Source organism: Hypomesus transpacificus, chromosome 24 (genome assembly GCF_021917145.1).
Source record: "Hypomesus transpacificus isolate Combined female chromosome 24, fHypTra1, whole genome shotgun sequence".
Taxonomy (NCBI): domain Eukaryota; kingdom Metazoa; phylum Chordata; class Actinopteri; order Osmeriformes; family Osmeridae; genus Hypomesus; species Hypomesus transpacificus.
Genome location: NC_061083.1, coordinates 2,441,091 through 2,453,757, shown reverse-complemented (window position 1 = coordinate 2,453,757; position 12,667 = coordinate 2,441,091). Strand labels below are relative to the sequence as shown.

General features: G+C 53.4%; 1 protein-coding gene across 1 annotated transcript in view; it reads left to right on the top strand.

Annotated features, from left to right (window-relative positions):
- The window catches only part of LOC124486869 (teneurin-2-like), a 127,365-nt gene that overhangs the window by 111,833 nt on the left and 2,865 nt on the right, over nucleotides 1-12,667 (top strand). Inside the window, 17 exon segments of the mRNA XM_047048748.1 lie at nucleotides 989-1,200; nucleotides 1,202-1,239; nucleotides 2,511-2,531; nucleotides 2,737-2,863; nucleotides 2,865-2,967; nucleotides 4,492-4,646; nucleotides 4,810-4,911; nucleotides 5,037-5,210; nucleotides 5,363-6,003; nucleotides 7,324-7,499; nucleotides 8,958-9,193; nucleotides 9,360-9,656; nucleotides 9,933-10,490; nucleotides 10,755-11,024; nucleotides 11,192-11,602; nucleotides 11,738-11,848; nucleotides 12,060-12,327. Of these exon segments, the coding sequence (XP_046904704.1) occupies nucleotides 989-1,200; nucleotides 1,202-1,239; nucleotides 2,511-2,531; nucleotides 2,737-2,863; nucleotides 2,865-2,967; nucleotides 4,492-4,646; nucleotides 4,810-4,911; nucleotides 5,037-5,210; nucleotides 5,363-6,003; nucleotides 7,324-7,499; nucleotides 8,958-9,193; nucleotides 9,360-9,656; nucleotides 9,933-10,490; nucleotides 10,755-11,024; nucleotides 11,192-11,602; nucleotides 11,738-11,848; nucleotides 12,060-12,327 (3,900 nt within the window).

Here is a 12,667-nt window from a genome sequence, read left to right as displayed (position 1 = left end):
CGCGCAGTGGTGGGTGCACACACACACACGCAGACACGCACGTACTATACACGCGCATACATCCACGCGCCCACGTCCAAGCACACATACATGCCGACACATACACGCACAGGCACGCAGACACACATGCGCGCCCGCACGCACGTGTACACACACATAGACATTCTGTTCGCACAATGTACTCTCACACATCTACAAGCACGGTGAAAACAACTCAGGGTACTCTGGCTTACACGCACACACACACACACAGATCCACGGATAAATTCACACTTCAAAAGTCAACACGCTGTCAGGTTGACTGTATAAGTCCTTAATTCCCCAGTGGCTTCCCTCGTGTCTGCCTGCTGTCTTAGAGGCTGGCTGGGAGGGGAAACATTGACGCTCACCTGCTGTGACAATTAATGCAGCAACGACACTGTGGACACACTGGGTCTCCCTCTAATTGGATGAGAACACAGACCTTTAAGCATGCCAGTAAACAGGTCTAGTCTGAGTGTCTGTTTTCTGCACAGAGCTCGGGGATGCAGACGCGCGTGCACACGCACAGACACACGCGCGCGCACAACATTTCTCTCCACAGAGCCGATTTAAAGAGAGAGTCAAGAGTCAAAAGGGATTTGCTGTGATGGTCACCACGTCTGAGGATGACAAGGCCTCAACAGCAATTACCGCTACTGCTACACCCACACACATATACACACATATACACACATATACACACCGTCGATTAAGCACTTTAATACTTGTATATTCTCTCTCTCTCTCTCTCTCTCATGTCTCTCCTCTCTCTCTCATCTCTCTCTCTTCTCTCATCTCTCCTCTCTCTCTCTCTCTCTCTCTCTCTCTCACTCTCTCTCTCTCTCTCTCTGTCTCTCTCTCTCTCTCCTCACTCATCTATCTCTCTTTCTCATCTCTCTCTTCTCTCTCTCTCTTCTCTCTCTCATCTCTCTCTCTCTCCCTCTTCCTCTCCCGCCTCTCTCTCCAGGTATCCTCCATAAGGGCAGTGGGGAGAACATCTTTGTGTCGGAGCAGCCCCCGGTCATCAGCAGCGTTATGGGAAATGGGCGGCGTCGCAGCATATCCTGTCCCAGCTGCAACGGTCTCGCCGACGGCAACAAGCTCCTAGCGCCCGTCGCCCTGGCGACCGGCATCGACGGCAGCCTCTATGTTGGCGACCTGAACTTTGTGCGGCGGGTGTAACCCATCCATGAATACCACGGGCATACTGGAACTGAGGTAGGGAGAACGAGAGCATGGAGGGACGGGGGACAGAGAGGGGGAGAGGAGGAGGAGGGTAGAGAGAGAAAGAAGGGCCAAAAACTGAGGGCTTGGTTGAGGAGCGAAGCCAGGGGAGGAGGTGATGTGAAGAGAGGAGAGGAGGAGGGGAGAGGAGAGGAGAGGGGGTAAAGTAGAGGAGAGGAGCGGAGAGGAGAGGAGAGGGGGAAAGTAGAGTAGAGGAGAGGAGAGAAGAGGAGAGGAGAGGAGCGGAGAGGAGAGGAGAGGAGAGGAGAGGAGAGGAGAGGAGAGGAGAGGAGAGGAGAGGAGAGGAGAGGAGAGGAGAGGGGGGAAGTAAGGAGAGGAGAGGAGGAGAGGTGGAGGTGTTGGAGGACAGGGAGAGGAGGTGAGGAGAGGGGGGAGTAAGAAGAGGACACAGTCTCTGTGCAGCATGGAGAACACTCTGGATGCGATCCTCAGAGAGCAGCATGAAAGCAGGCAAAGCTCCAAGGAGGGAAAGAAATGGAGATAGAATCACACAGTGCACCAGATAACCATCTCACAGTGCACCAGATAACCATCACACAGTGCACCAGATAACCACCACACAGTGCACCAGATAACCATCTCTAGATAGAATCACACAGTGCACCAGATAACCATCTCTAGATAGAATCACACAGTGCACCAGATAACCATCTCTAGATAGAATCACACAGTGCACCAGATAACCATCTCTAGATAGAATCACACAGTGCACCAGATAACCATCTCTAGATAGAATCACACAGTGCACCAGATAACCATCTCTAGATAGAATCACACAGTGCACCAGATAACCATCTCTAGATAGAATCACACAGTGCACCAGATAACCATCTCTAGATAGAATCACACAGTGCACCAGATAACCATCTCTAGATAGAATCACACAGTGCACCAGATAACCATGTCTAGATAGAATCACACAGTGCACCAGATAACCATCACACAGTGCACCAGATAACCATCTCTAGATAGAATCACACAGTGCACCAGATAACCATCTCTAGATAGAATCACACAGTGCACCAGATAACCATCTCTCCTGGGGGTTTTTACCGTATTTAAGCTTTCTGTTCACATTATGCTCTGTTCCCTGCTCCCCTCTCCATACTGAACTAGAATTAACATTTGCTCTGTTGTCACACTCTCTCTCTTTCTCTCACTGTCTCTTTCTCTCACTCTCTCTATCTCTCGCTCTATCTATCTCCCTCCGTCTCTCTCCGTCTCTCTCTCGCCAACCGTTGAAGGAACAAGGATTTCAGACACAGGTGAGAAGTCTCCTTCTCCCAGTTGAGGTATACATTTCCAAGTCTGAATGTGAACATGAACGTTGGAACACATGTAGCAAAAAAGAGGTATTGACAGACCCAGGAGGTCATTGCCATCAGCTCCTTTACGACATGTGTCCTCAGTTAAGTCTACTGTTTACAAGCTGTTGGTTTTAACTCTTTCCTTTCCCCCCCTCTCCCTTAGCAACAACCCCACCCACAAGTACTTCCTGGCGGTTGACCCGGTGACAGGGGCGTTGTTCATCTCCGACACCAACTCGCGGCGTATTTACCGCGTGCGTTCGCTGACGGCCGCCCGGTCTGTTGTCGGACAATGCGGAGGTGGTCGCAGGGACGGGCGAGCAGTGTCTGCCCTTCGACGAGCGCTGTGGGGACGGGGGCAAGGCCACCGAGGCCACCCTCATGAGCCCCAAAGGTGAGATGTAACATGGGAAATGTAGTCGGTTGACGTGGGCTACGGTGGTTGTGAATATTAGTAGCCCAGTACACCAGATGTATACAAGTATCAGATGGATGGAAAATACCAGATAGATACAAGTATACCAGATAAACACGTAGCCGATTACTGATAGATGAAACCCCTCAGAATGTTCCAGAAGACTGTAGACGTAAATACATCAGTGAAACCTGTGGTGGCTGTCTTCTTTCATAATGACAGTTTCATGAATCTGCTGTCTGATGTTTCATTCCAACTAAATCAGAACAGTACCAGAAGCAGGTTATAAACCAGATTAGCACACAAGTTGCTTTTATTAATGGAGTCATTTTCATGGCGAAGTGCAGTCTGGATAAAAGAATAGGAACAATATGACACCAAACTGTCAGAGATGGCACATTTCCTGTGTGTGAGTGTGTGCGTGTGTCTGTGTCTGTGTGTGTGTGTGTGTGTGTGTGTCTGTTCGTGTGTCTGTGCATGTGTGTGCATGACAACAGAGGTTCTAGTTCCCTTTCTCCTGTCAGACAGAAGCACAGCCAGCCAGCTCTCATCAGTCTGCCCTCTCCCTGCCCTCATCCTCTCTACTGACACATTCTCTCCCGGCCCCTCTCTCTCCCCCTCTCTCTCCCCCTCTCTCTCTCTGTCTCTCTCCGGGCCCCTCTCTCTCCCCCTCTCTCTCTCTGTCTCTCTCCCCACCCCTCTCTCTCCTCCACTCTCCCCCATCTCTTCCTCCCCTCTCTCTCCCTCCCTCTACCTCTCCCTGCCTTTGTATTCCTCTCCCTCTCTTCTCAATCTTATTTTTAGGGCCTGGTTATAGTTGCCTAAATAAAGCTTCTTTCTGTCTGCTCTTGGTGAGATTGTCACGGCTGACATGTCACAGAAGCTACGGGTGCTAGAGAGAGACAGAGACAGAGACAGAGAGAGAGACAGAGACAGAGACAGAGACAGAGAGAGAGAGAGAGAGAGAGAGAGAGAGAGAGAGAGAGAGAGAGAGAGAGAGAGAGAGAGAGAGAGAGAGAGAGAGAGAACAGGAAGAGAGAGAGAACAGGGGGGGAGAGAGAGAAAGAGAGAGTAAAAGTGGAGTAAAATGAATAAAGAAAGACAGATGTCAGTGAGGAAGGGAACCAGATAAGGAGACACTGAGGGAAATAAACTAGGACAGTCTGGGGTTGCAACACATCAGTGGAGCTGCTGTGGTTGAACGAAACCCACCCTGTATGAAGCCCTGAAGGTGTAACGCTGTCTGGCTGCCTGGAGTCTCCTGTACACCTGTCTGTCTGCCTGTCTGCTTGTTTACCTGTCGGTCTGCCTGTCTGTCTGCTGTCTATCTGTCTGTCTGTGCATCTGTCGGTGTGCCTTGTGTCTACCTGTCTGTCTCCTGTCTATCTCCTTTCTGTCTGTCTGTCTGTGTACCCGTCTGTCTGTCTGTCTACCTGTCTGTTCACCGGTCTACCTCCCTGTCTGTCTAACTGTCTGTCTCTCCCTGTTTGTTTTGTCTCTCAGGTATCGCTGTGGATAAAAACGGGCTGATGTACTTTGTGGATGCCACCATGATCCGCAAGGTGGACCAGAACGGCATCATCTCCACCCTGCTAGGCGCCAACGACCTCACCGCCGTGAGACCACTGAGCTGTGACGCCAGCATGGACGTCAGCCAGGTAGGGAGGGAGGGAGGGAGGGTTAGAAGGAGCAAGGCAAGGTTTGTTTGATGGGGGGAATGGTGACAAGTAGAGAGGGATGAAGGGAGGAAAGAAGAATGGATGGAGAGGGGGATGTATGGAGGGAGGAACAGCTGTGACAGGAACCCTCTGTGTCCCTCAGGTTCGCCTGGAGTGGCCAACAGACCTGGCTGTCAATCCCATGGACAACTCTCTCTACGTGCTGGAGAACAACGTCATCCTGCGCATCACTGAGAACCACCAGGTCTGAACACAGTCCCTCTGCCCTCCGAAATGGGGCATATAAAATCAAACCGACCCAAAGCCACATTCCTGCTGAAATCGCCCTGATGGGGACCGGTTTGATTTGAACTGCTGGGTGTTCCTCAGGTGAGCATCATCGCGGGGCGGCCCATGCACTGCCAGGTGCCGGGTATAGACTACAGCCTCAGCAAGCTGGCAATCCATGCCGCCCTGGAGAGCGCCACAGCCATCGCCCTATCACACACCGGCATCCTGTACATCACCGAGACGGACGAGAAAAAGATCAACCGTGTCAGACAGGTAGACATACAGGACTGTATTGACCACAGATGTCAACAAACACGCCTGTCGGGTTCATGGTGACAGATATTATGATCCTCATGTGTGTCGTGGTCTCCTCATGTGTGGTATTAACGAATTTCCTTCCGATGTTCGTTCTGTTTGTCCCTCAGGTGAGCACCAATGGGGAGATCTCCCTGCTGGCGGGCGCCGCCTCCGACTGCGACTGCAAGAACGACGTCAACTGCAACTGTTTCTACGGCGACGACGGCTACGCGCCGGACGCGGGCCTCAACTCGCCCGCCTCGCTCGCCGTGTCGCCCGACGGCACGCTGTTCGTCGCCGACCTCAACAACATCCGCATCCGAGCCGTGCGGGCCAACCGGCCCGTGCCCTCGCTGTCGGGGGCGGTGGCCAGCCCGTCGGGGGCGGGCCCGTACGAGGTGGCGTCGCCGCGGGAACAGGAGCTCTACGTGTTCAGCGGCGAGGGGCTCCACCTGCAGACGGTGAGCCTGGTGACGGGCGAGCCGCTCTACAACTTCACGTACGGCGCGGACGGCGAGCTGGCCTCGGTGGCGGACAGCTGCAACAACACGGTGCGCGTGAGGAGGGAGGGCCAGGGGGGGGCCGGGGGGGGCCTGCTGAGGCTGCTGCTGCTGCCGGAGAACCAGGTGGTGAGCCTGGGGCTGGACCCTGCCGGGGGGCTGAAGAGTGTGACGGCCCAGGGCCAGGAGGTGGCGCTGCTGGCCTACGCCGGGAGCTCGGGCCTGCTGGCCACCAAGGCTGACGAGACCGGCTGGACCACCTTCTACCAGTGAGTGTGTGTGTGCGTGTGTGTGTGTGTGTGTGTGTGTGTGTGTGTGCGTGCGTGTGTGTGCGTGTGTGTGTGCGTGAGTGCGTGCGTGCGTGCGACTGTGTGTGTAGGCCGTGGCTGTTTGTGTTAGTGTGTGTGTGTTTCTGTCTGTCTGTGTGTGTGTGTGTGTGTGTGAGAGTGAGAGTGATTGTGCACACAGGCTGAGACTTGTGTTTGTGTAGATGCATTCACCACGGTGCATGTGTGGCTGTGTGTGTATGTGTGTGTGTGTGTTCATGCGCACACGGATGGATCTGCCAATCCATCTGTGTGAACATGAGACAACGTGGAATGTAAAATGCATGAGGTTCTAATGCTGTGGTTTTAATGCTGTGGTTCCCGACCCTGGGATACAACACATAGAACATGTCGGCAAACCAAAATCTTTCTGTGAAAAGAAATATAAAAAGCCGAGCTGAATAACCTGTTCCCCAGAAAGGCGATGATTGTCAGCGAGGAAGCTTTAACAGCATCTTTTGAGGAGATCTATCTCGCTAAGTCTTGAAAATGCTACGAACCTGCACACCATTTTGAGACGGAAAGATAAAATCCTCATGCTGTCCACTAATCTATGGCCCGTCCTGGCTATTCTGCCTGTGGCTCCACAATAACATACAATAAACATCCTAAATGTGATCTAATCGGAACGTTTACTTGCAACAAAGTATTTCAAATGATTACATGATCAAAAACAATATATTTTAGCATAAAAGTGTCTGTGTTTTGTATGGCCGGGCTCAGTCGAGTTTGACGATTTCAAAATGGGGTCACGAGTCAAAAAGGACTGGGGACCACTGTCCTAATCTAACATGAGCTCCCCCTCTCTCGCTCTTTTTGTCTGCCCAACGAAGATATCTTGAAAGTCAAAGTGTCTCGCTCCTCTCTCCACGGCCGATATACACGGCCCACCGTCTCCCCCTGGTGTTAGCTTCGGGAACTGCAGCCTTCTCCTGAGCACAGCCGAGTCTCTGTTGTGAGATCAGAGATCTGACAGACAGGCCCTCTGAGACCGGCTGTGTTCTGTATTCCCTCTGGTCCGCTGAAGCCTTCCCTCTGAGGGGGTGCGGGGCTTCTCCTTCCAGAACATTCCGTCAGAGTGTTTGATACAGAATCAAAGTCCAGTGCAGAACGGTAAAAGTGTTCGGATCTCACATCCTCTACACTTAAAAGACTTAAGGGAATATTTACTGTGTGTGTATGTGTGGCTCAGTCCCTGTGTGTGTGTGCTGTCTACGCGTCCAGGTGTGCACCAACCCTCTCTCTGCCTGTCTCCACGTGCAGGTACGACAGCGAGGGCCGCCTGACCAACGTGACCTACCCCACGGGCATGGTGACGAGCCTGCACCGCGAGATCGAGCGCTCCATCAACATCGACATCGAGAGCTCCAGCAGGGACGACGACGTCACCGTCATCACCAACCTGTCGTCCGTGGAGGCCTCCTACAGCGTGGTGCAAGGTGGGGTCCCTCGCACACACACACACACACACACACAAACACATGCCGTGTGCCCCCACAGGAGCACACACACATTCATGCACACACACACATATACAGATATGCGCACACACACACACCATCCCTAAGCACACACACTACATGCACACGCACACGCAAAGTACACACACACACCAATCTTGGTGTGTGGAGAAATAGATATTTTTCATATCTACTCAAATGGGTAGCCTTAGATCAGCTTATAGAAAATATTTTATTATAAATAATTTAATAATAAAAATATTCCGTCTGAAAATAGAGAACCCCAAGGCCCTCTCTCTCCTCTCCCTCCCTCCCTTCCTCTCTCTCTCCCTCTCTCCCTCTCTCTTTCTCTCTCTCTCCCTCTCTCTCTCTCTCTCTCTCTCTCTCTCTCTCTCTCCTTCAGAGTGAGATTACCAGTGTGTATTCTCTAAAACCCCAGAGATCGCTGCTCCATGCTTTTACGTGATGAACATCATTTCAATGAAATTCATTACCTGTCTGAACAGTATATTCTCTTCTTTATACCCCAGTGCATACACACGCGTACACACGCCTCCCATGATCCCTCAGCTTATTTTAGTTTAGAAGGCAGAAAGGGAAGGAATGATTGGCTTCCCTTCCCTTGACCCCACCAATGAGGTGATGGATGACTGACTCCTGCAGGCGGAGCTTCACAAAGGGGGCTCACTTACAGATTTATATAGAGGCAAGCATCCTCGGCAATCTGCAGTCCTTCCAGCTTCCTCTCTCTGTGTGGGGTGTGCGTTTCAGCACAAAGTTCTGCTGACGTGGACTGGACTGGAAAACACGCCATCTCTCTCTCTCACGCACTCTCTCTCTCTCTCTCTGTCTCGCAGTCGCTTTCTTTGTCTTCTCCTCTCTCTGTCTCTGTCCCTCTCTTGTTTTCTTCCTCCCTCCCTTCTCCCCGTCTGTCGTTCTGTCCGTCTCTACCCTGTCTCTCTTCTTTCTCTCACTGAAGGAGAGATGGAGACATCACTTTGTCTGTTGGAAGTGTTGTTAAAACACTGCCTGGAGGTTTGGAACAAATTGGTTTTATGGATTACTGCCGTTTATGGTGGAGGATCAAAGCCGGCAGGCGTCACATCCCCCAGCACACACCCACACACTACCCCCCCCCCCCCCCCCCCAACCCTGCGCGCCTTTTGTAAATGGAATAAAAGACTCAAAGACTCTTCCTTTGCATTTGGCAGATATTTTGAAGTGGGGGAAAAACATCTTTATCTTATCTTGATTCTCATCGTTGCAGTCAGACTCTCTCTCTCTCTCTCTCTGTCTCTCACTGCGTGTCATAAATTGCCTCTCAGAAATTCAGTGACAGAACAGGGAACTGGATATTTCCAAACAAACGGACGGTGCCTCGCCGTCTTCCCTCACGTTGAACCCGAAAACCTGACGTCCCTCTGTCTTCCCCTACAGACCAGGTGAGGAACAGCTACCAGCTGTGTAACAACGGGACCCTGAGGGTGATGTACGCCAACGGCATGGGCATCAGCTTCCACACGGAGCCTCACATCCTGGCCGGCTCTGTCAGCCCCACCATCGGGCGCCGCAACATCACCCTGCCCACCGACAACGGCCTCAACTCCATCGAGTGGCGGCTCCGCAAGGAGCAGACCAAGGGCAAGGTCACCGTCTTCGGCAGGAAGCTGAGGGTGGGTTGAAATGGCATCACTTCCTGCCGTGCTCCTGTGGGAAGTAGTCCAGTGTGAGCTGTCTGCATATCTCGAGAGCGAATGGGATTTGAGTGACGACAATGCTCCCTCCCCTCTCCGTCACCTTCCATCCTTCCCTCCCTCTTTCCTGGTCTCCGCCCCTCAGGCCCACGGACGCAACCTCCTCTCCATCGACTTTGACCGCAACACGCGCACGGAGAAGATCTACGACGACCACCGCAAGTTCACGCTGCGCATCATGTACGACGTCCAGGGCCGGCCCGCCATGTGGTTGCCTAGCAGCAGCCTGGCGGTGGTCAACGTGTCGTACTCCTCCACGGGTCAACTGGTCGGACTCCAGAGGGGCAGCATGAGCGAGCGGACCGAGTTTGACCCGCAGGGCCGCATCCTGTCGCGCTCCTTCGTGGACGGCAAGGTGTGGAGCTACAGCTACCTGGACAAGGTGAGGGACAAGCTGGGATTGGTGGGGGGATTTGCCTTGTCAAAGCTGCCGCGACCGTTGCTGTTTATGTGATCAAACCGGATATTTCATGTGAAAGTAGTTGTGGCTCATTTAGGATTTGTCATCCTCTCTCTCTTTTTCTCAATTTTTTGTCTCTCTCTCTGTCTTCCTCTATCTACCTCTTCCTCTCTCGCTCTCTATTTTCCTCTCTCTCTTTCCCTCTCTCTTCCTGTCTCTCTCTCACCTCTCTCCTCCTGTGTCTCCCCCTGTCTGTAGTCCATGGTACTGCTCCTCCAGTCCCAGAGGCAGTACATCTTCGAGTTTGACGCGTCGGGCCGCGTGACGGCCGTCACCATGCCCAGCGTGGCGCGCCACACCATGTTCACCCACGTGTCCCTGGGCTACATCCGCAACACCTACAACCCCCCCGAGAGCAACGCCTCGGTCATCCACGACTTCAGCGAGGACGGCCGTCCCCAGGCCACCCACTACCTGGGCACGGGCCGCCGCGTCCTCTACAAGTACGGCAAGCTGGCCAAGCTGGCGGAGATCCTGTACGACAGCACGGCCGTCACGTTCGGCTACGACGAGACGGCGGGCGTGCTGAAGATGGTCAACCTACAGAGCGGGGGCTTCTCCTGCACCATCCGCTACCGGAAGATGGGCCCGCTCGTCGACAAGCAGATCTACCGCTTCAACGAAGAGGGCATGGTCAACGCCAGGTTCGACTACACCTACCATGATAACAGCTTCCGCATCGCCAGCATGAAGCCGGTGATCAGCGAGACGCCCCTTCCTGTCGACCTCTACCGCTACGACGAGATCTCTGGCAAGGTACCTCGCTAGTCACGCCACACGCGAGAAACGTGTGTTTTTTGCGTTTTGACTGTATTCCATGGAACTGATTCCAGTCGATTGTATTTCAAACTAAAAGCTTTTAAAGAAACTTGAACCTGGCATCGCTCACACAAAGTGGCTCCCTCAAATATATTGCAGTTATGATCCTTTTCAAGGTGGTTATATAAGATGAAATGGAACAGGATTAGTATGTTTGGTGTGGGTTGCGCCACCCTAAAGGCTGTCGGGTTCTGTTCCCAGGTGGAGCACTTTGGCAAGTTCGGGGTCATCTACTACGACATCAACCAGATCATCACCACCGCGGTCATGACGCTGAGCAAGCACTTTGACACCCACGGCCGCATCAAGGAGGTCCAGTACGAGATCTTCCGCTCGCTCATGTACTGGATGACGGTGCAGTACGACAGCATGGGCCGCGTGGTGAAGCGGGAGCTGAAGATCGGCCCGTACGCCAATACCACGCAGTACCGCTACGAGTACGACGGAGATGGACAGCTCAGCGGCGTCAAGGTCAGAGGCCGGGGAAATCCCATGTTTGTTTGTTTGGGATAGCGTTGAAATCCATGGTTTTCGCTGTTTGTGTCGCTGTTCCGTGGCGTGCGATTGTCGCTTGAATGTTTGAGATGGTCCAGTTGTTTACGTGGCAGGCCATGCTAACCGCCTTCATGAACCTCTAGGTCAACGATTGGTCCACCTGGCGCTACAGTTACGACCTCAATGGCAACCTCCACCTGCTCAACCCCGGCAGCAGCGCCCGGATCATGCCGCTGCGCTACGACCTGAGGGACCGCATCACCCGCCTGGGCGACGTCCAGTACCGCCTGGACGAGGACGGCTTCCTGAGCCAGCGGGGGCCCGACGTGTTCGACTACAACTCCAAAGGGCAGCTGCTCCGGGCCTACAGCCGCCTGCCCGGGGGCTGGAGCGTCCAGTACCGCTACGACGGGCTGGGCCGCAGGGTGTCCACCCGGAACAGCCTGGGGCAGCACCTGCAGTTCTTCTACGCCAACCTGAACCACCCGGCCAGGGTCACTCACATCTTCAACCACTCCAGCTCCGACATCGCTTCCCTCTACTACGACCTGCAGGTGAGGACTGGCAGTTCCCTGGATGGATGAAGGGACGGGTAGACAGATGGGTGGACAGATGGATGGGTTAGGGTTAGGGGGGTTGACGTTTGAGTGGTTTTTATATCTGCCTGACTCGTAGCTCCTGTTCCTCAGGGTCACCTGTTTGCTATGGAGGTAAGCAGTGGAGAGGAGTACTACATCGCTTCTGACAACACCGGCACACCGCTGGCCGTCTTCAGCAGCAACGGCCAGATGATCAAGCAGGTAACCGTCACACCTGGCTAGGCCGTGTGCACTTCCAGGGACGGGGGTTCAGCTCACACATTCGAGTGCAGACTCAGTGCTAATCGTGTCTGAGAAAAAACAGACGCACCACACGTCACGCAGATTACTGACCGTAAAGATCTCAAAGTCGAAAGAAAAAACAAACAAACACCCCCCCCAAAAACACGGACTTCCCGGTTGGTGTGTTCAGGTGCAGTACACAGCCTATGGGGAGGTCTACCTGGACTCGAACCCGGAGTTCCAGCTGGTGGTGGGCTTCCACGGCGGCCTGTACGACCCACTCACCAAGCTGGTCCACTTCACCCAGCGGGACTACGATGTGCTGGCGGGCCGCTGGACCTCGCCAGACTACGCCATCTGGCCCAAGATCGGCAAGGACCCGGCGCCTTTCAACCTGTACATGTTCAAGAACAACAACCCGCTCAGCGACATGCTGAATGTGAAGAATTACGTGACAGGTACTGCCATTCAATTGGACCCTCCAAGTGAAATGCACAGAGGACCATGTGTTGTAAAATGTGGGGTCAGATGGCTGAGTGGTGAGGGAGTCGGGCTAGTAATCAGAAGGTTGCTGGATCGATTCCCTGCCGTGCCAAATGACGTTGTGTCCTTGGGCAAGGCACTTCACCCTACTTGCTTCGGGGTCCCTGTACTTACTGTAAGTCGCTCTGGATAAGAGCGTCTGCTAAATGTAAATGTAAAATGGAGATGAGGCTCCCGCGTAAAGGTCCAACCAAATGGTTTGTTGTGTAGACACGCGTTGGTGTTCCCTGATCGTGTCATGTTTGCGGTGCATGT